At 40.4% G+C, this 24,057-nt stretch overlaps 1 protein-coding gene across 1 annotated transcript in view; it reads left to right on the top strand.

Moving 5' to 3' along the window:
* The window catches only part of snd1 (staphylococcal nuclease and tudor domain containing 1), a 176,159-nt gene that overhangs the window by 33,955 nt on the left and 118,147 nt on the right, over window positions 1-24,057 (top strand). The window contains exons 12-15 of the mRNA XM_026146181.1: window positions 6,135-6,235; window positions 8,453-8,563; window positions 10,097-10,169; window positions 14,122-14,263. Coding sequence (XP_026001966.1) covers window positions 6,135-6,235; window positions 8,453-8,563; window positions 10,097-10,169; window positions 14,122-14,263 — 427 coding nt within the window. The remainder of the gene's footprint in view (window positions 1-6,134; window positions 6,236-8,452; window positions 8,564-10,096; window positions 10,170-14,121; window positions 14,264-24,057) is intronic.

The raw sequence follows: 24,057 nt of genomic DNA, 5'->3' as shown, positions 1-24,057 counted from the left end.
CTGACTCTAGAGTGGTGGCTTAATTAGTAAAAATTTAAACAAGAGAACAAAAATGATGACTGACTAGCTTAAAACTGAGAAACACTATAAATTAAGCATAATCTATGTGATGAGAGTAAACACTATCCATATAAATATTGCATGTCTCTGTAAAAGCTACTTGTAATTGTTAACTATCTTCTTCAACACTCAAAATGTACATTTTGCTTGAAATCTGTGGCAGTTTGCAAACATATAGTGCCAGATTAGCTTGTACATTGTGACTAATGCTAGCAGTACTAACACCAGTAGCCTTGTTTCTTAGCAGGTGCAGAATGTGGTTACGCATTGCTGCAGCTGAGTGGTTGAATGTCTGCTGACATAGCCTACATAAAAGCTTTTACTTCTATATTAGAGTACTGAAGAGATTCAGAGACCAGGGTAGACAACTGCCATCGTGCCTTAATAAAATATATAATAAATTGGATAAATATGCTAAAATGGATGTATGGAGTATGAATAATTACTTTAACCGACTTATATTTCCGTTGCCTAGACAACTAATCATGCACGTCCCTACTCTGAAGACATCCCTTTATGACTTTGACTGCATGTTTTTCATACTGCTGAATGAATTTAGAACTGTATATATAGCATATGCCACCATATTCCTCACCATTTGATTAGTATTGACGTTAGATTCCCCCAAGTGTGTACTTATAGGCTCTTTGAAGTGAGTTAGGTTTAAGTGGAGAGCTCTAGCCCATTTGCCAGCACTACAGCTTCCTCTCTCCTCACTAGTGAATCAATAACAGAGCAACTCTGGAATGTTGCCTTCCTCCTGTTTCTTTATTGTTCCAAAGACACAAGGTTAAACCGTTTGTCACATTGTATCATTTTTAGAAATAGTTACTCAGCCGTACCTGACTTTTGAAGGAACAAGAGTTGTTCTTTACCTGCTGTGTTGAACCCCCCAAAAATGATGATGGGGGAATATTTTTGAGCACAAATCCAACCCACGAGGCTTTAATGTTAATCAATGTTACCCTGGCCTACTTGTGGTGTCAAGTTGGATGCAGGTATGCAAGTGTGCAGATGCATGCTGCGATCCAGCAAGGAGAGGAGTTTAGTCGACCCACTTATTGTCATCCTGTCTCAGAACAATGAGCTCCAAGGAGACAGATTTGGAGCAGACTCCAAGACCACAGTTTCCCTTGAAATTTTTCTCGAGAAAGCCCCACTTTTATCCTGTCTTCCTTTTGCTTTCTGACACAAATGCAGACAAAGATTTGACCTCAATATTGTTGGGGGGTAAATTGGAAGTTCTTGCTTCATGTCTTCCCTGAAAGAAGCAGAGGATGTGATTCCCTCTAACTGCAGATCTGTCAGATAACAGTAGGTGTATTTCAGCATCATCTCGAACAGGTGTTGACCAACGCTAATGGTCCCTTCCAGTCACAAGGTTGAACTATCATATCGACCTCTGCTTCTCCTTTAAGCCCAAGAGCGCAATACATTACGGGAATTGGAAAACAAGCAGATTTCCCTGTGACTAAACCTGCTAGAACGTGACTAAGCATTAACCAGCAGTCTCAGTGTGCTCAGCTCAATACCCTAATGCCAGCGCTCTGGTTTAGGAGAATAAAGCTATATTAAATGCTTTTTTTCCCCCTTCTTTCTGTTAAACCCCTATTCCTCATCTCTATAAGGAGAGCGTGGGGCTTTTGATCTTTTATAAAGCATATCTAATATCCATATTCAAAAGACTGCTTTTTTCCCTTTTTTTTTTTTGCCCAAGCAGAGGCTATAACTCTCTGAGGCAAAAATGAATTGGTTCAATACCTTTTGAGCAGCTCCTGCAACTAGACATTTTTGAGTTTCATATTGACACATGCTAATTTCCTTTAATTTTAATCATGTTTACATTAAGACTTTGAAACTAAAACTTGATGATTTTTGTTTTTTAAATGTGACAAATAGTAGAAGGTGTTGGAATTTTTCAGTAACTCCTTCTATCTCATATCCAAGAACTTCTTCTGAGCTATCCCTTTATGGTAGGCTATAAATACACTAAGGCATTTTCTTTTTCTCCTTTCTTGATGTCACTCTACGTCTTTCTGACTGACTGTCTTGGTCTTTCTCATTTATATCGCCACCCCCATTGAAATGGCAGTGCTTGCATGGTGACATAATCCCAAAAAGCTTGATGTGGCTAACTTTATAAGTAGTGCTTCTTGTGCGCCTGGGTCTCAGCCTCAGCAGAAAAAAAGTAGAATGGAAATGTTGCATTAAGCCACTTATCAGGGTTGAGCACATTCGGATAATCCTGCGTGCTCAAAGTGGCTCCTGTTATGCAGCTGCTTGTGTAGTACTGTTAGCGACAGAGTTTCCCCCTCTTATTGGTGTGCACATCAGTGTGTGAATGAATTGAGAATGTTGTGTGTGTGTGTGTGCGCAATGTGGTATTTGATGCAGTGTGTGTGAGTGAATGTGAAAGTTGGTTTGGGAAAAGCTTGAGGTATGTGTGTTCAAGCAGACGCAAAGCAGGTAGTCAAAGCGTCATCAGGTCCCATGGCTGAAAACCCAGATGGGGCTCCCTCTTCCTCTTCCTTTACTCCCCCCTCGTCCTCTCTGTATTGTGCTGTCCCAGTATTTTCTTTCTTTCTTTTTTTTCAGCACAGCTCACTTCATTAAATGATAGCCAGCTGTGATTATAGCCTGCTAAAACACAGCAGCAACCTAAGCAACTCTCTTGCACACAAACGGTTGTTCACTCACCCACACAGTCTCCCTTCTCTTACAGTACCTTCATACCTCATTTTTTTCCGTATTGCACTAATTTTCTTAATTATCCCTCTTTCTTTCTCCTCCATTTTTTCTCTTCGAAGCTTAAAAATGTCCAGTCTTTTATATACGATAGTCTCTTGTGTGTTGCCAACATCCAGGTGCAGGTGAGGCTGTTCTAACACCTGTGTGTATTCCTGCATGTCGAACAACCCCACACCCACCGCTTTCTTTTTTTATCACCTTGGTATGCATGCTGCAACAACTGAACTGTGAAATTTCCACTAAAAGCTTTAGCACTGTTAAATGCAGTCTTTGATTACAAATGAATCTTTACAAGTTTTTAAGTGTGTATTTGTTGCCATGTCCATTTTAAATAGTTGCAAAAAGAACAAATTGTGAGGAGCTGGGTAGATAGACCGTGCAAGCAACGACATGTTTTTTTCTTTTCTTTTCTTTTTTTTAGCTAGAGCAAAAATTAATCACCTACATGCTATTGGGATAAGCTGCCTGTCACTGTGCTCCTGTCTGGAAACCCCATCATGCAGAACCCATACTGGGCTTCTCACAACATGGTACCTTTCCCATATCACAGCTTAGCATAAGTTATCTGTAATAGCCTTTCACTTAAGACCATCGCAAATGGAGCTCATTCTAGGAAGCTCGACAACCCCACAGTCACGAGCCTGTCATTATGTTGCGTTATTGGCAAAGGTTGTTTGCACTGAATGCTAATTCGACTTAGTCTTCATGCATCCGTGCCGGTAACAGTCATGGCATAAGGCATTATTTTTTATTATTTGCACAAAGATCCATTTGGGCAGATGAAATCATTAGATTCAGGTATTTAAGGTTAAGTTCACTGAGCTGGTCAAAACTTACCAATTCATATGCTTATGATAGATAATAGGATGAAATGATAAATCCTATGTCCTTAAAATCAATAAAATGTCTTAAATTCACTTGGATATGAGTCTTGAATATTTTAGTCATGACCCCACAAGATTTTACAGCACACAGTGCTGCTATTTTAGCCATCTCTATACATTTAGCTTACACAATGACTGCATTAATAACTGCTTGCTTGCTTGCTACTTCAACTTAATCGGTCACAGTGGGTTTTTTTTTTTTTTTTAAAATGTTTATGAAAATGTATAAAGGGAAAAATACAGTAAACGGTAACAGCAAGATGATAAGATAAAGGACATTGCTAACTTAACAGTTGTAGCTTACCCGTTTAAAAAAATATTAGAATTACAGAAATTCTCAGCAGGCCTGGTTTAGGCCCAGTGGGCCACCAGGCTTACAGCACACTGGTGTAAAGCTCAGTCTAAGATGCAAGTTTAAAGATAAATAGCTCGAGAATAAGAATTTCTCTTGGTGGTTAAAGTCGATGCCTGGAAATCCTTAGAAAACAAACTGCTTTGTATGCCAAAGTTTTTCCAAACTTCTTCACTGTCGACATCTCTCCATTGAAAATTTGGCATTATATTAAAATTAAAGTGGTATTAAAAAGACCTTTCTTATACCCTTAGACACAGAATGAAGCTGTGACATTTGATCATTGTGAATTCCGAATGTTCTTTAAGCCCACTGTGTTGGCCATTATTCAACATCGTAACTCAGAAGCAGAAAGGAAGATTTGATTTTTCGTACTGAACTAGTGACCCGTCTTTAGACTTAGGGGATTGCGGTGTAGTTTTTCTGTGCCGCAAGGTTGAAGATGCAAAATTTTTGCAGCAACATCCATTTTTCCCCTCTCTCTTGTGGCTACAGCCTTACGTTGTTTCAGAATGACCTCATTGGCTAGGCATGTGAACACAGAACTCACATTTGATAAGCCAATTTTTTTTTTTTTTACTGCAGAATACAAATTTGCAAAAAACAAAAAAACAACAACTATTACTCGAAGTCTTTTTGAAATCCTCTTCACGCTAAACCCTTTGCCAGTATACACGCAGAAACGCCAGTATATAGTAAAAAGAAAAACAAGTATTTTGTTCCTTTGGCAGAGTTGACTGAATATTCCCATGTTGCTTGTCGCCTCTGCAGAACAAACGCATTTTGTCTCTCACTTCTCCTACTGTCCTTATCACTCCCCCACTTTCTAATCCATCCACTGCCTCTCCCCCTCTGTTTCACTCTCCTCTGGGGGGTTCTTATAGATGGCTCTGCCTTATCAGAAGATCTGGTAGATGGCCCGTGGAGAATAGGCCTGGAACTCCTCTAATCTAACATTGCTGGTCAGAGTTATAATCTGTCATCACCTTGCTTAATGGGGAACCACTGGAATTTCAGATACAGAGCTTATAGCATCCAGCATTACATTTTGCTTGGATGTTGAAATCTCCCCCAGTCTCCTCTTTCTGTGTTGGATTTCTCCTTTTTACTATTTCCTGTTTCTTCTGATTCCTGCACTCGGGGTCTTGTGTCACATTGCTTTGGCTTTTATTCTTCTTCTCCCACGCCTAACCATGGATATGGGCATGGTCATTAAGAACAATTTCACACAAAACCAGTACAAAATTTTTATTTTCTATTTTTTTTAATTTTATTATTTTTTTATTTTCTCCTTTCTGAAATTACAGTTGCAGTTACTGTTGAACAGCACGGCACTCTTCTTTTCCCCTGTTCACGTCGCTACATACTCGTTCTGTCCCATCTAACGACAGGCCAATGTTGTTCTTTCATGTCCCTGTAATAGGCCTGCCTCCATTGTCTGTTGGACTCATGTCTATGCTTTGGCGCTGTGATGCAAAGTCAAATTCCCACATTCTTTTTTCCTTTTTTTAATATTCCTCCGTCTTATCACACTTGTCTGACAAGGTTGAGACGTAGCTCTTAAACTACCGATGGTGTATACTGGTATGGCTGCATCCCTGCTGTTACTGCTGTCTGCCTGTGTCTAGCCCGCAAAGCAGGCTTTCCCTGTCTCCTGCCTGCACATGCACGCAGCTGAGTGACAAAATTGTATCTTCGGGGTGGGTGGATTGGAGTCTATCCCCAGGGAGCTGTGTTGAGAACACACAGTGTGGGGTCATTTGGGTTCTATCACTGTTGTGTGTGTGTGTGTGTGTGTGTGTGTGTGTGTGTGTGTGTGTGTGTGTGTGTGTGTGTGTGTGTGTGTGTTGTCCCAAACACCCACTGTGTGTTAATACTCCTCCTCTGGGGAGATCTGCAGTACTTGCTGATGTGATTCACACTGACTAGGGGTGACCTTGAGAACTGGGACAAATGAAAAGACCCTGATACACATACATAAGCCAGAACACACTTCTCACACTAATTATTACCATAACCGTTGTTGCCATCACTTTGTCTCTCTACTCTTGGTATATTGTTTGACCTCTGCCTTATGTTCCCCCTTTCAGGTCAACGTGACAGTGGACTACATCAGAGCAGCTACTGGTCCAGGAGAAGGCACGCCTGCCTTCCCAGAGCGTACCTGTGCTACAGTCACAATTGGCGGCATGTAAGTCATGCACCACACTGAGTCGCCTGCTTTATATTCTTTTCTACCGTTTTAATCCCCTTTTCCATTAATACCTACTCTGGTCGGCTTGCCACGGTTTTCAGGGTTTTCCATTAGGTGATAGTACCTGGTACCAGGTACCTTCTCCCCTGGGGTTCCAAGCGATCTGAGGCGATCACCAGAGTATGCCACCGATTGGCTAGTCAGTGTCATCACTCGATGAATCATGGCTTCACATGGAAATGGATACACAGAAACAACACTGTGGTCTCAGAGTCTCAGGAAAAGCCACAGTATGAGAGGTATATTGATGTCTCGACGTCCACCTTTTGGATGTGGCGTTCGCGTTGTGTACTAATTATGTCATAGGACACGCTCGGCTGTGTTACTATAACAAACCCACACACATTAGGTGGTACTCAATTGCAATGGAAAACGAGTTGAGGCGAGCCGTGCCGCATCGAGTCACGCCGAATCAATCCGAGTTGGTACTGATGGAGAATGGCTCGAGATAATCCAGCAATATGAAACAAGAAAGGCTAAGTAAAACATGGAAGTATAGAAAAACTGCAAATCAAAATACTTTAGGTTTGTTCGGTTGTCTTTAGTGTGCAGTAGGAGACCACTGAGCCAACCTTATTGGGAGATCACACAGCACGTAATTTATCAGTGTAAATTATTTCACTAACACATTTCTATTTTGTTAGTACAGCTGCTTCCCTATTAAACCCTTTAAAAGTCAGGTTAATCTGTTGTAAAATGACACAAAATATTCATTTTTAAATCCATATTACTCGTAATCTCACCATCAATCATAAAGTAACCTGAAAGTGTTTCTTTGTCTTTTAAGTTCATATTAAAAAAAAGAAGAAAAAGGTCACCTCAGTGCAAGCAATTATTTTCTATCTACAAACTCTGCTTTGAAGGAATTCGGGTCATCCGTCTGAAACATGTATTTTACACAGTACCAAAGATATGAGGACACATACCTACTACTACAACTGTTCAGAGGTTCAAATTTAATCAGAGAGGCGCTTTAATGCCGCAGTGCTTGAAATGAAACGTCAGAAGCCTGTTCTCACTCAAAAAAAAAAAAATAATAAAAAAAAAAGTTAAAAGCCACACTTATCTTCTGGTTCCCTCTGTTTATATCACTCAACACATCAAGCACATGCGCACATGGAGACGTAGATGCCTTCTTTTCATCAAACCAGCCGTCCTGTGTTTGGTAGTGCATGTCCGTACAGAGGTCAGGTCAAACCAGAACCAGCAACTCTGCTTCAGATGGAACAGTTGGTGAGGCTCCCCATGAGGCCTGAGGTCAGGGCCTGATTTGGTCAGCAGGGCAGAGGATTTTGACCTTGTATGAGCTATTCTTGTGGTAATGGACTCGAGACTCTGTAGCTTGTTTACGAAGAATTGCGTTTTGCTGGAAACTTAGCGGGTGGCTATTTGTTCGAAATCACTCCACGAGACACTCATGCACAGTACACTTAAGATCTAACAGTCTTGGAGAACTTTTAGAGTCTTGTGCGAGTTAAGATTGTCTAAAGTGCTTCCATCGTTTCACGTCATCCAATATCAATTCGATTATAAGACCATCTGTTGAGGGACCTTTTGTTCCCTTTGTCCATGAAAATGTTTTTCTGTGGCTTTGTTTCTTGTGTCACTATTGCTTGCAGAAAGTAAAATGGGGATCAAATGCCTAAAACCTTTTCATACATAGTTTAAAGACGATTGCTTTCAGGTTATCGCCCATTTAGCTGCATTATTTCCAACAGAAGAATTTTAAAATATAGAAAAGGAACCGTTTAACTGGCATCAACAAGGGCTGAATGATTGCGTCAGTCTCCATGCCTGCACCATGTTGACAAATACTCTGAAGAGTTTCTTTCTGTCCCTTCATTTCTTTCTCCCATGGTTTAGCTAGAACACTGATGTCCAAGGGCTAGCAACTAAGTGCTACATTAAGCAGCACAATGTCCCCGTCTTTCTGCCTTCAATCCTCTCTTCCCTACATCAGTATCACACGGTAGAAGGGGTTAGTCAAGTGTGCATTGTCAACATTTAAGTGACCTTTGTTTGTAAGCAAACCCCCCCCCCCCCCCCCCCCCGTTGAGCTAGCTCCCTTTAGAGCTCCTTTGTGAAGCCGAGGGGTTTTGCTTGTTTTTTTGTTTTTAATTAAACTAATCTTTCTTTCTCTGTTCTGTTCCCCAGCAACATAGCAGAGGCTCTCGTAAGTAAAGGCCTTGCCACAGTCATCAGATACAGACAAGATGATGACCAGCGCTCCTCCCACTATGACGAACTGCTTGCCGCAGAGGCACGGTGAGGAACACACGCTCCTTCACACAAAGCACTCTCCGTCTACCTTTTACTTGAACTTAACGCTGCTGTGCACGTGGCATGAAGGGGGGCTGGGGGGTCTTTGAAATGATTAATTCTCAGAAATACACATTTTTTGCTTCAAACGAAACATGCTTGTGACGCACATGTGTGCACTCTCTCTTTTGACCTTGAGAGATTTTGCTTTTGTGAAATGTAGGAGACTAAAAAAAATGACCTTGAGGCTTTTTTCCTCCTTCAGTTTTCTTTTGAATTTGCTGTTAAATGCTGCACTGCAAAGGTGAAATAATTCAATTTCTCAGTGTATTTTAGCGTCACCACCGTCATAAGTTCCAGCGTGTCACAGCTATTGCTGCTTTTTCCTGCAGAAACATGTCATTACCCTCACATATTGAATCATGCATGCATTTTTGCCCTTTCCTTTTTTATTTTACATGCCAAGGGACATAAACACACGTCTTCCCATGTGCTAGACATTAAATCAGAGGCTCTTTACACAGTGCCTAAGAATAATTATATGGAGATGCTGAGGAGAGATTTAGTACAGGCTTTATTACTCTGCCACAGATTAGGATCTGCTTGCTATAGGTAGAGCAAATGCAGCCACAGCCTCTTGGTTTAACTCTTTCTCCTCTTTCTTTCGTGTGTCACTGCCCAGTTGCCCTGTTTTTCTCCTTTCTCACCTGATTCCCGCTTTCCTTCTTCCTTTGCGCATTTTGTCCTTATTTCTGCACCTTAGCTAGTTTTGTCCTTCTTTGGTCTAGCTCTCCTCTTTTCCCATTTCCTTTTCTCTCTACCCCTTCTCTTTTTCTTCTTCTCTCCCTTTCTCTCTGTCCCTGGTGGGGTTCTATTAGAGTTGATGGGAGGTTTCTTTCTGTGGCCTTGACTTTATTTTTAGTTTCCACTGCACAAGGCTAGTGGCCCAGAGCCTTCAAAGGAACCTCCTCCTGGCTGTTAAATGCACATGTATACATGCTCATATGAATGTACACAGTCAATCCTTAAAGGCAGTGCTTTTGCATCCCAGTGACCCAGTTGTGGCATGTTCGCCCCCACTTCGCAGTTGCAGCCTCAGGCCATCTTCATTTTATTTGTCCCTGGAGCTGTGGTAACCATCACTAAAAACTGCTAGCTGACTCTCTATAAAAGCATCTCTCAATTTCTCCTCATTTTCGCTGGTATAACTGTAATTTTTCTTCCATTATTATTCTTCTGCCATCATTTTGACTTTTCATCTCAAACATATAGATTATCTGGCTGAGAGGAGGAAAAAAATCCTCCCACTAGTGCTTTCAGTTGTGCTGTAATGGCAGTTCAGGGAAAGAAAACAGAATGAATTTATATTCTACTTCTACAAATCCACAGTAGCTCTCCATGTATCTACAGTGATGACAAAGAAAGAGCTTTTGTTTCTCCAGGTCTAATAAACCTCCAGTCTTATGCTTTTTCCATCTAATAAAGCCATTGAGCTATGCTTGAGAGACATGTGTTTATAGCTTAACCCTTTTACTGCAGGGCCATCAAAAATGGGAAAGGGCTGCACAGCAAGAAGGAGGTTCCCATCCACAGAGTGGCTGACATCTCTGGGGTGAGTATGTTTTTGTGTATAAATGGATACAGATTGGCAGATTCTGTGTAAAGCGGAATAAAAATGTATGTACGCTGATTAACATGTAGTCATGCAGACTCATTTGCATACAACCTGAAGATACATCAGGCCAGTGATTCTCAGAAGACGCTCTCTAATCCTTGACTCACCCCTATAAGTGTCCTCTAAAAATATGCAGCATCATTAATAGAATCATCAGCGAGACTTGGTCCTAGCTTGTTTACGTGTGCCCAGGGGCTTGATAGAGGCATCGTTTGGCTAATGAAGCCTGATTGAGAGTGCTTACCAAATGAGCATCAGTGTGAGGAAAAGTATTTCAGTAACAAGTGATGGGTGATTGGTGCACTTTCCCCCCCTGTTTTTCTTTTCTTTTTAAAAATCATGCATTTTTCCTCGCAGTTTTTCAAATTTTTATCATCACGTCTTTCTGTCTTCTGTTCACCCTGTCGTCGCTGTCGCGCTCACTTTAATATAAAAATAGATTTTTTGTATTTTATTCATTAAAGATATGTAGTTTTATTTATGTGGAGTTTATGGCAATCATCCTTTCATTTATGATTGTGTTTGTCCGATTGCTTTTAAGTACAGGATTCAGACTGTGCAAAAATGGCTGTAATTGAAAGGGTTAATTCTTCTTTTTGTTAAACCCTTTTAATTAAAGCTGAAAGCAATCACATTTTGATTGCCTCATTTGAAACCCATTGTGTGTATAGAAGCAAAATTCTTAACACTGTGCTTGTCGACTCCCCGTCTCTTATAGATTTTGACAAGACACTTAACAAGTGGAAACTGAACTTCAGAAACATTAACACCTCATTGTCTCTCTCACTATTGTAGTACTCTTGTTTGCTCCGGAGAGACATTTTGTTAAATTAATTAGTCTGTATTTCTTTTCTTTTTTTTCTTACTCATAGATTCTGTATTTTTATTCTTGGACTCTAGAGTAGCTTTGCATGATTCACAGTTCAAAATCATGCCTATTTATCTTATAATGGGCTGTGATGCAGTTACCCAGTTTATTCTGTATCTGCAGACAACTGTGTTTATATAGATTTGGCCAGACACACTCATTGGACACTTCAAGTTCACTTGCTAATGCCCGGTTGTATCCTTCTTTATCTTCAGAACTACCTTCACTCTTTGGCGCAGATTCAACAAGATGTTAGAAGCGTTCCTCTGAAATTTTGGTTCATTTTCACATGATGGAATATCACAGTTGGTGCAGATTTGTTCGCCACATCCTGGAGGTTCTCTCTTGGTGGCTGTGGAGGTCATTATCATGTTCAAGAAACCAGTTTGAGATGATTTGAGCCTTGTCGCTTGATCCATTATCTTGCTGGGAGCAGCCACCAGGAGATGGGAACACTGTAGTCATAAAAGATAATAAAGGGACCAAAGTGTGCCCAAAATTCTATTCATAGAATAGCAGCCTGAACCACTGATACAGGGTAGGAGGGATCTATGCTTTCATGTTGTTTACACCAAATTCTCCCCTCCTGTTGCCTGAATCGCACAATAGGCAATCAAGACTTACCGAGCCAAGTAACTTTTCACCCCCCCAATCTTCTGTTTAGTGAGCCAGTGCAAATTGTAGCTTCAGTTACCTGTTCATAGCTGTCAGGAGCTGCCAGTGTGGTCGTCTGCTGCTGTAGCCCAACTGCTTGTATTGTCTCTTCAGATATTCTCTTCTGCATACCTTAAATTAACGTTGGCTATTTAAATTACTGCTTTCACATGGAGGCTTTTTAAACCCCAAAGGTAGCTGTGCAGTAAAATCCCAGTAGATCAGAAGTTCTTGAATTACGCACACCAGCCCGTCTCGTGACTTACATCAACTTTCATCCCCATTCAGTCACCTTCTCCTTGTTTACATAGCTAAATGAATTAAGTTGCCGCCATGTGATTGGCTGATTTAGATATTTGTGGCAACGAGCAGTAGTTAAAAAGCTATACCTAACCAAGTGGCCAGTGAGGGTATAAGCTCTGCTCTAATGATGCATTTGAACGAATCATTAAAGCTCTTTAACGCCAACTGGACTTCAGAGTCTGGCTAATAAGTCATTAATATGTGGCTGTGTATAAGTGCTCTCAGATGTTTTGCTCTTCTACGTTGTCATCATTGTAGGCTCCCTGTCTCATTGTGTCAGCAGCACAAATAAATTACCGGCAGTCCCTGTAAAAATAATTATGACAGGGAATTGTTGTGCTGACTGAGCAGCTCTTATATTTCATCTGGGAGGTTTAATGCAATTCCTGCTTATAAACCTCCACCCAACTTAACTGGCTAAACTGACCACATTTAATATGTGGCAATGACTTGGAAGTGGTTGCACGGGGAGGTGCTCAATAATTAACTATAACAGTAGTAAGAAAATTATTATAGGCCACACAGAGAATTGCACATCACACTCGTTAAATTCTGTCCCATTAAGCCCACAAAGGTCGGAGCCGTCCTTGCATTTTTAGCGCGATTGTGCTCCATCATGTGTTTATGTGTGACATGCACATGAGTGCTGTGCAGAGCCCCTCTATAGCATTTCTGTCACTTTCAAATAAGAGATGCATGATTTGCAGCACCAGCTAGGATTGATGCCAGTGGGCGTGAGCGCACGCGCGTGCATGCACATGCACAGTTGTTTGGCTAGGCTAATGTAATGAGCATTCTAATAAAAGGACCAAAATAGCAACATTGCAACTCCACACCTCAGCATCCATCCACTTTCTTCACGCTGTTTTTTTTTTTTTTTTTTTTTTTTAATTTGGTATACGCCTACATGCAACTGCGGACATACACGGGCACCCTCACACACACAAGCACTCACACACTTCTTACACGCTTCTATACGTCAGCATCCTTTGGTGGTACAGGTTTACTGAAAGGGATTATGTACATTGAGTGGGATGCAGTCACAAATAGAGCAAGGATGGGTTTATAAATGTATTGTGTAGGAGATGTACAGAGGTAGTGGGAGGAGAGTAGATACAGCACTTGACTCACCTCATGCCTTTAAAGGTTGCATAATGAGGTCCTCTCCTTTCCCATGTCTCTTCATTTCTTTCTTTCTTTTTCGGAACCAAGTTAGACTGCACAGCCCACACACTGCAGGTGCTGTAAATGTGTGTACGAGCAAGCGTGCAGTTCTGACGTCTCCCACCGAGGGGGTTATTTTGGATTGCAGTGGGTGCAGTTCAGGTGGTACATCTTATGACTGAAGCACATACCCTTTACTCGAATACTCAAAAACCCCGGTGACGCGCGTTGCATGGTTTTTCTCGTCCGTCTTTTCTGTTGCTGCTTTATGTCTAGTGTAGCATTCTCTAAAAAAGGAACGGGATTATTGATATTTGTGGTTTTGAACCGCTCTGACCCTCGCATAAACTCGCAATAACAGTGGGAGAACACATGTTTTCGCTCTGACTTTACTCGTTTTAGCTCCGTCCTTTCCTCTGAGGCTTCGTGCCTACTCCCATGTCCACACTGCCACACACTGGGCAGTGACTCACTGGTCTGTTGTGCCTACATGCTCATGCCTGGAGTAGACGCATATTAAATATTTTTTTTTTATCGTTTACAAATCTTCCGCCGCCACTACATCACTGAACCGGCTTCAATACACATGATTTGGCTCTGCTTGTAATTTTGGCCCAAGCACACCACTAAGCTAGTGACTCACCCTTGAGAACAGAGACTGAAACGGGAAAAGAGAGTATTTTTTATTTATTTATTTTTTTAATTGGGTGGATCTGATCGACGTGTAAAAATATCTGAATTAAGCACACACATTATGTTGTCTGTTAACCTATTTACGCTGTGTCTTGTCTACATAGCTATTTCAAATTTGAAATGTTTTGGTTTTTTTATTCCTTCTCAAAAAGTCCAGCTGTGACTTAAATTGACGATGCCATTTCGCTTTCTTTCTTTGCTGGTCAGGAGACACAGAAAGCCAAGCAGTTCCTGCCCTTCCTGCAGAGGGCTGGCCGGTCAGAGGCTGTGGTAGAATACGTCTTCAGCGGCTCGCGCTTAAAGCTGTACATGCCAAAAGAAACCTGCCTCATCACATTCCTCCTTGCCGGTGGGTATCTTTTACCTTTCTGCCGTGAAGGTCATTTAATTTTGTGTCATCTAATTGAGTCACATCTGGGTCTTGGTGGGTATTAGTTTCTTCTATGATAAAATTCCTCACCATGTCTTTCAGTAACAGAGAAGAATTATTTTCATTTAGATTGCAGCCAGTGCAGATAGTCAGCGTCACATTAGGACACCGGATGATGCAGGGGGCAAAGGTTTAGGCTCTTCCCACTCCTCTCAGCAGCCAACCTTGAGAGGGCACAGAGGTAGCTGGGTGTGTTCCAGCCCCAGCCCACCATCTTTCAGAACACCAGTGTTGGCGTGAAACATGTGCCCCCTTTAGCCTCGCCTCCCCCCTTCTGGTGTTCTGCCAAGTTTGAAATGGACTCCCTCTCTGCTCTCCACTTGGTAGTAATCTTCATTAGAAACTGGCTACTGTTTCAAGATGAAGTGAGGTTTAAACTCCAGGTTTTTAGTGCTACACTTTATAATTTCTTCCGTGCTTCAAGTACAAAACACGCCTTTTTGTCGTCCTCTTTTACCTTAAGTATGTGGCAAGGTATGTTGTGAAAACTGCAGTATATGTTCACAGTTAGAAAAGAAGAAGAAGTGGTAAACGAAGAATAAACTAACCTGAAAAGCAGCAACACAGAGAAGAATCGAAAATAAATAAACTGCTGCTGCAGTTGCTTCATTGACTGATTAATCCCAATATATGAAACTAAACTATATACAGAAGAGTGACCAAGGGGAGAAAAACAGAGAATTTTGCTGGTTCTTTCTGCTAACATGTAAGGATGTGGCGGATTTCTTTGCAAATATCACAAATCTTTTGGCGTCTCAGATAATAAAAGTAAAAATACATGTGAAAAATATCCCACAGCTATCCCACAAATATCGCTATTGTTTGACATTTTATAGAGAATAAAATTCAGAGATTAATCTCACGTGTCCTACCTTTTGTAGACCTTTATATTATTTTCAGTGAGAACAGCAGATGCAGATGGGATGAAATAGGGACTGCTTGATAGCAGGTCCAGTCATTTATTTCAGTTCCCCGACGGTGTTGACAGTTGGTGCTAGTAATAAAAACACAGAGACTATATCTCTAGCAGCCACCAATGATTTGTGCATCCTTCCAGATCATGGGTGGTAGCAAGAAGGCTTACCCTTTACACAGATAATGCTCTTTTTGCAATCAAACTGTGTTTCAGTCCATCTTCATTTCAGGCAGACATTTACTCGCTAAACAGTTCCTCTTCATTTCCAGTAGAACAAACACAATATATTTCTGTCAAGACAGCCAGATTCAGTTTAATTATGCGTGGCTGACTTGTTGATGCATTCATTAATTTTGTAATTTTGTGTCTGATTGTCTTGCGATCCACTGATGGCTTTTTAAATTGCATTGTTCTGTCCACTGCCTGCACCAGGATACATGTAAATGACCCCATCAAAAGAAGCCATCTGTACACAGGACCGTGTGTTTGTTGTTTTGGTCTTGCTTTTCTCGCTAGCTAAATGCCCATAATGTAAACTCAGACTGATGTTTACATGGTATACTTTTGAAATGATTTTATTCAATCAAAGATTATTAGAAAATCTTAGGAACTGCATTAGTGCTGATGGGCACTGAGCTGACTTGATTAAAGCTGTTCCCAGAAGATGACCCATGATGTCTTTAATACACACATTTGGTTGGATTAACCCTGATTGATAAAAATGATTCATTTCCCTGCCTAGTTAATGTATTTAGCTTCTCTTTCATTTAGTCCTCTGCATGAATTCAAGAGCTTACATGTGTACTTATTCTTGTTGTCTCATTTCTATTCTGTTTCTTCTATTTCATATTATTTTTCTCCTCATCTTTAATGGTGAGCACCAGTTCCTTTCATCTATGTTGTGCATGGTTTTCTTTATGCGATAACAAATTTTAAACAGTTAGCCATACATGAAATGAAGCCCCACAGCACAAAGGACACCTTATTATCGCAGTACCTTTTAATCTCCAAGTGCGTCATATCTCTTTCCTCTTTCTCTTTCCTGTCAAAGTTATCTTGCAATGTTTTATTCGCACATCTGCACCAAGGGCTGTGGAAAATGACACGCACAATAAATTGGCTGCCCTCAAGCCTGTCGTGTTTATCTGTGTATGAAACTGCAGGGGCCCTTTGGACCTTTTTTCTTCAGGCTATTGCATATTTGTGACGGAAAATAAAATTTTCAGAGGAAATCTTTATTCATTTTTCCAATATGTTCAGCTAGTTTGAAAGGACTTACCGTTAATGTATGTCACGTAAGAGTCGTTCATAAAAAGAGATAATTGTATACATGACAAAAGCCTTTCTGGCACTAATTTGTGCAGATTTAATATTTATATTTTAAAGCTGTGCGATTGGAAGTTGTAACTTGATATCGAAATTTAAGCTCCTATTTATGCTGCATGGTACATATGTGATGTGTCGGAACAGTTACTCTAAGCCTTTATAGTCTATTATGTCTCATTACCATAACCATAAAGTTTTACAGCTGTGTCATTTTATGCTTTCGTAGGGTTAAGTATCATCATTACTCATCACCCCATTAATTATGGATAAAAGGTTAAAGTATGTTTTCTATATGCAGAGTCCCCTTGTTTAGTAATTTGCTCCGAGTGCTATGTAAATATTCACTACATGCAAATAAAAAGGAAATCATTCAAAGGATGCTGCTTTTAAAACCTGCCCTGCATTAGTCATCTGTTTCATTAGCTGCATTTTCTTCATACTGTATTCATCAAGGCCAAATTTTTATTCTTTAACAGTGTTGTGGGAGGGCATTTAAGAACAAAGTGTTTACAGTAGCACTGCAAATGAAATCATCCCAAGGCAGTAAGTGATGTAACGCCGCAATTCAATATTACAATACCAAAACACAATTTAAGATCTCCCGGCCTGCTTAGCCAGCAGCATGTTTATTCTTTTGTTTTAGCCATACTTATTTGTCCCGGTTTAACACGGAACCCTGCTGACTACTGCAAGGAAATTGGTTCTCCAGCGAGGTGCCTCAAAAGGCCCGGTGTCTCCTTCCTTTTCCAGAGTTTTCCTTGATGTAGAAAGACAGTTGAGGAAAGAAAGTACAGCAGCAAGTGAAGCCCATGCTTCAAACAAGACCGGAGGTGTGCTTCAGGGGTAGTTCCCCTTTAGTCTCCTGAAGCACTTTGCCTTACTTTTCTTCTTCTTTCACTCTGGCTGGCTGGGCACTGTCACTCCAATATGTAAGTTTGATAAAGGGTAAAGGAGTCATCCAGTTTCTAAGAGATGGGGGTACTGTATAGGAAAGGGATTTAAGGGTGTGGTGAGGGGGTCTCGATGGATGATGAAAGGAAGAGCAGAAGTAAGATGTGGAGGCTGGAAGGACATGGAGGTTAACAAAAAGGGGATACGGTAAAAAGGAGACATAAAAAAGCAATTCATGTAAGGTGAATGGGAGTAAAAGATGGTTTAAACAAAGGTGGACAAAGTGGTGAAAAGGATGTAAAAGTTCATTGTCTTCAGTGGATTTCAGAGTTTGAGTTCAGAGCAGGTGAAGTGCACTTCCAGAGTTACTTGTTGTAAAGTTATGAGCAGCAGACTGTCAAAAAGATGAACCAGCGATCAGACGGGCACAAAGATTTCCAGTGTCAGCAAGGAACATTAGCCATCACACAGTGTTTGGTTTAGTGCAGACAAAGACTGCCCTAAACACCCGTGTGTTGGTGGTACACTTTAGGCATTGTCTGAGGGCAGATTTATAAAAATAAATAAAAACAGAAAAATAAATGAGGTAGAAAATTTCAAGACACACTATCTTAAAATGTGAAAAAAAAAGAAGAAACATAATCCCAACATAGTCAGGAGAGTATGTACAATAAAATGCTGTTGTGCCCTTCAGTAGAACCCAACCGATATATTGGCTAATATTAGCTACTTGCCAGTATGTTGGTATCAGCATTTCTAGCGACACATAAATTAAAAAGGAAAAAACCAAAGAAGATATGGAAGAAACACTCTTTAACCTGGTTATCAGCATGAAACAGTGATTTTCCTGATGTTGCATCACATGCTTGAAATATCACAAAAGCAACAGCATTGTCACATCATCTTAGTAAGATTCATGAAAAGCTATAACATTTTAATGAAACCAATTTGTGTATCTGATAAGGAAAGAAAAGATCAGCTAATATGTCTATATATTTTTAAATCACCAAATATTGGTATCAATTTTAACAATGCAGCAGTGATCAGGCTTTACTATGGATCAGGTAGATGGCTGCCCTTCCCTGAGCCTGGTTCTGCAGGAGGTTTCTTCTTATTAAAAGGGAGTTTTTTCCTTCCAACTGTTGCTAAATGCTTGCTCAGAGGGGGTTGTTTGATTGGAGGGCTGTTCTCTGTACTAAGGTAGGGTCTCCACCTTACAATATAAAGCATCTTGAGGCGACTGCTATTGTAAATCAGCGCTTTATAAATAGAACTGTATTGATCTGAAGGCCCCGAAAACACAGATAAAGACACTTGCTGCTATGGAAGCATGGTGGTGCAAACATGCTATGAAGAAGACCCTCTGCCTGTAAATGGAGGGACAACATTGTTTATTGTACACAAACAAATATAAAATATAATTATACATACTAAATTTCCTAAATCCTAACTGATCCATGCAAAATGCAATGTGTGCTCTAGAGGAACGGCTCTAACACTGCCTAAGCTTTGTCTGAGGTAATGAGGCCTTACATTTGAAAGCCGTGGTGAGATGATGGTGAGGCGGAAAGACTGATTCAGAGGATGAAAGAGAGTCAAACAATCCAAAGATTTTCCCTAATAGCACGCTCTCGTGATCTTACCATCAGCTGCCTGCACTCTGTGGCTTGGCCACCTGTGTGTTTACCCTCAGGTAAACTTTGGCTTGGCTTTTTTGCATTAATGGAAGTGAAGGATGAGGTGGACATATTCAAATAGGAGAATTTTACCTTATAGTTGCACACGGGGACGGACAGCAAGGATTAATGAGATGATAAAAGGGGTTATTGAGGAAAGGATTTTAGAGCTGAATTCACACACACGCTTAGGCATGAACCTCCTAGTTGTTTGTTTGCCTGTTGCAAGGCTAATTATAACCTGCCAAGAGCCTGTCAAAAATTAAGAATTAGTGACTTCATAAAATAAAACGATAGACAGTAATAGCATTCATACTGAGCTGCCTTTATCTTTTAAGCATCCATTTATACCTGCAGACATGCCAAAAACAGTACATCTGGCAGGGTATGTGTAAAAAGTCGAAGGCTAATCAGCATGCCGGTTACCAGCTTAGGGATTTGTGGCGTGTTATTTGTTTGCATAAACTGCATGATGACACTAGTGCATGACAGCCACGAGAGGCACATGTCTTTAGGAAGATACTTGTCATTTTTCATCATTACCAATGGAAGAGAAGTTGATCCACCACTGTGATCTCTAGTCACCTGAAAGCTCACCGAATTCCACAGTAAAGTTTTTGGGAGGAATTTTAACTAGGTTACTAGATGCTGGCAGTGTACATAATATTTGTCACTTATATATCCAGATTGGTTCTTTTAGGTGAGCTGTAATGATTTGGAAATAATAATTATTCTTTTAAGTGTTCATATTAAACAAATACGCAGCTAAAGTTTGACATTTTTGAAATTACGTTAATCTTGTTGTTGTTGTTGTTGTACGCTGTACGACAGGATCACTATTACCTTCATGTCTTCCTGTGAAGAATGAGATTGGTTCAAGGTCGTTAGCTTGGTTTATAACAAAGATTTAAAGCAGGGTAAATGCTTAGCTTTATATAAAAGATAGATGTAGCCACTGTGACCCTCACATTTGTTTTTATCCTGTTTTTGAGTCTTTAAGTGTGACATTTTGACAGTGTTCAGCTTGTTTGTTTGTTTTTTTTAAGCATGACGATGAGCAAGGTTTGGATGTGAAGCAAAGGAAACTGATCACTCATAAGTTACTTTAATCCTTTACAAAGCTGCCAAATCCATTTTGCTGTAGTTAGGATAATAGTTTTTTTTTTAAGTAAGTTATTCTATAGTGAATATGAATTTAAACTAGAGACTGAGACTATAAACTCAGTAGGGTGGGTTTTTACTGAGGTAATGCATCAGGAGAGAAGTAGTCATTTTCTCTGTACTGTGCAAAAGTCTTGAGCCTCACGTCATTTCTTTGTATTTTGCTAGGAAAATGGAAAAGAGATAGAAATAAAGTATAGAAGTATAAGTTCTAACAAACTGGAAAGTCAATATTTGGTAAGACCACCTTGACATCTTAAAGTCTCTTAGGCAGGCTTTCTTGTAATTTAAGTAGTCTTTAGGACGGATTTACAAGGCTTTTTGAAGGATATGCAACTCTTCTTTGGATGTTTGCTGCCTTTTGATTCCACACTGCTTTAACATTGTTAAGGTCCAGGGTGGGGAGGTCAATCCATGACTATTACATTGTCCAGGTTTGCTTTCACTGCATCGGCAGCAAGTTAAAAATTTGAAAATTAAATCATTGCCAATTAGGCCCTTTCCAGACATTTGACTGAACTTTTATGCATTCCTAATTCTATTCTAAGCCCCAAACCGCGACAGAGCCTCCACCATGTTTACCAGATGGCATTTGACCCTCACTTTTGTACTTCTCTCCTGATGTTGTCCATACTTACTGATAGCTATTTGGACCAAAAATGTTTACATTTGGATTAATCACTCCACAAGATCGATTGCCACCGATTTTCAGTTCCGTCCTTGTGTAATTTGGCACTCCTCAGCCTTTTTTCCTCCCTGCTTTCTTTCGTTGAGATTGGCTTCTTGACAGACACCCTTCAGAACATTTCTGATGATGCTTCAACAAACAGCAGATAAACAGACAGGTCCTGTGTCAGGTTTTTTCCCTGTTTCTTAAAGCCATGACTTTCAGATGCTGCTCATCTGCTGTAAAGCCTGGAGAACTGTTGCTCAAAACCACTTTACAAAATACACAAAAGTCTGTTTACAGTTTATTTTGCTTTTAATGATTCGATCTAAACCATAAACAATCTGCCTTTAATTCAAGCTCTATCTTTAATCTGGCTATTTTAAACTAGTGCAGCGGCCCCTTGGAAAGAATACAGGTTCAAAGCACTTGAGCAGTGGATTCATTTTTCAGATCTACAGTCTGTGGTTGTATTTTGTTTAGTATGCACAGCCCACACAGCAACACAAACATATGTTGAAGTTTTAATATCTTGGCTTTAATGTAAGCGACTCGTGATTTTTATTTTTATTTTTTCTTCTTCTTCTTCTCTGAAATGACAGTGGGCACAGAGAGTACTGTTAATGCTTAAACGAATGAGATTGTCATCTTTCTTGGTTGTACGACAAACAGTTGTCAAGAGAAAGCTGAAGTGGTTTAGCTTGCGTGTGTACGTTTCTGCCACAAGGTTAGAAGATTGACTTTGGTTCCATACATCTTATGTGCGAGCCCTTTTTATCGATTTATAGCAGAACGTATAGAAACAGTTGCGCCTCGTGTGGAGAATGATTGTGGCAGAGAATGATGGAGAATTTGTGAGGACCTGTCTGGATGGAGGGATAGTGTTTTGGTGCGAGGCAAAGGAGCTTAAAGCGTGTGTGTGTGTGTGTGTGTGTGTGTGTGTGTGTATATATGACTAAGCAGGAAAGGTGTTTTTAGCTAAGGGGGCAGGCAGTATTTCATCAGTCATGTTGCTCACCCCAAATCACAGATTAAAAACATCTTCACCACAGGGCCACCCCACCCGTCTCTGAGCCTGAGCTCTGCAGAAGGGAAGGAGGAGGAAGCGAGGCGGGGGGTGGGGTGGGCAGGGATTGGGGGTGATACAAAACCACAGCATTACTAAATGAAACTGCTGATGGCTTGTCATCTTTTACGAGTCGAGTTGCAGCATTTGGAAACGACAAATTAATTCTTTAATCTGCTCATTCGATTGTGCGTTAATTTGTTCCAAAATGAACCAGTCATTCATTACTAACAGTCCTTCCAGATCTGTCTCTAAAGTCTGGCTGAGACATTTAAAAATGCAAAATCCAATGCCCGTGTCTTACACATCAAATCTAATGATTGATGGTGGATTGACAAGTAGGCAGGCACTGCAGGCAATAATGAGGAGCAGCTGTACAGCAGAATCTGTGTGTGTGTGTGTGTGTGTGTGTGTGTGTGTGTGTGTGTGTGTGTGTTGTTGTTTTTTTTTTGCTTTCGTATATAGTGTGATGTCAGGACGATCAGTGTATGTCTTGTTTGTCTCGGAGATAAGATGGATATCCTGCAGTTTGACCTAGATGTTTATCGGGGTGTCAGGCGTGAGTTATGTATCGTGGCGCAGGTTAAAATTGGCTATGCTAAGTGACTCCCTGGTTCGGTCTAAATGCTGCAGGGAGGAGACTACAGTATGTGTGAGTAAGTCGCAGGATATTGAGTGCAGTTAGGTCATTTGAGGGGACAATGCAGTGTGTATTTGTTTGCAGATACGTCTGACTCGATTAGGGGGACTTCTCATTCAGGATGCATGATTAGTGTTTAAGAAATTCTAGCTACTTGTTAGAGGTTTGCTTTTCTTTGAGTATTAATGTTTTTTAAGCTCTTTAGTTGGTTTGAAATCGTCTTCCCTGCATGCCTGGAAATTCCTTGTACTTTGTGTACTTATACAATTAAACCAGACTTCTTTGTCTGTTACATTAATGTGTCGTCTTTTCTGTGGATTATGCTAGGGGGGTGGGGGTAAAACCCTACATTTCCAGCCCTTATCATAGCTTCGGCCAATTCGAGCAGAAACTCAAATATCTCTCCCTCTCCAATTATTTCATATACCAATTTTTGCTAACGGCTTGCAGTATTTGCAAGCTGTTAACAACCTTTCCTCTTGTCTTTTTCTCCCCCCCCCCCCCCCCTCTGCATCCCTTACCTCTCCTCCTGTCTTTGTTCAGGCAGTGTTGTAGCTACAGTGTCCCTTGTGGAAGTCCTGTCCTGGTCCACTTCTATAAATACTTTCAAATGATCTTGGCCATCAGTGTCTCCTCCTCCTACTCCTTCTCTCTGTTTTACTGGAGGCTTTATTTTCTTTATGTTCTTGTTAATGTTTGAAAATAGACAAATACTTTGGAGAATATGCACAACAACTATGATACTACTGAACTATTGTATGCTATAATTTAAAAAAAACCCAGATGTTTCTTAATTTTAAATATATTTATTGTTAGTCTTTGGCATTTCATAGCTTTAAACTGTCTGACAGTCAAGTATATTGTAATTTAAACATCATGACCTTGAATTACTCAGGAACATGATATTTGAGCTGCAGTGAAACGATGCAAACTTCACTGTAAAAGAGAAATTCTCACGTGTCTGTTTGGCTTTAAAGCTAGCTGTTGGACACTTTAAGTCTTGCAGAAGGTTGACTCAACAGTTCTTCGTAACCCTTGGGTGCTGACTGTCCTGTGGCCTCATTTTTGCCTTTCCTGGGCCATTTTCCCTTCCCTGCCAGTGTGAATGCGCTGATGTCTTCTGTTCTTGTTCTCATAAATGGGACATGGTCACACAGGGAACAGAAAGTACTAAACAAAAAGATGAGATTAAAAAAAAGTCAGTTGGTCCTTCAGTCCAGTCTTTTTCTACTTCAGTAATGAACAGTAATGTTAATCTTTTGGCAGTTAGAAAGTTTATAATGACTTCTTAGAAAGGACAAATAAATAAAATAACCTTATAAACTGCAGTAGCCAGTGTTTACACACTTTATAGGTTCATAGTGTCTTAG

This window comes from Astatotilapia calliptera, chromosome 17 (genome assembly GCF_900246225.1).
Source record: "Astatotilapia calliptera chromosome 17, fAstCal1.2, whole genome shotgun sequence".
NCBI lineage: Eukaryota > Metazoa > Chordata > Actinopteri > Cichliformes > Cichlidae > Astatotilapia > Astatotilapia calliptera.
This window is presented reverse-complemented; position numbering and strand designations above follow the sequence as displayed.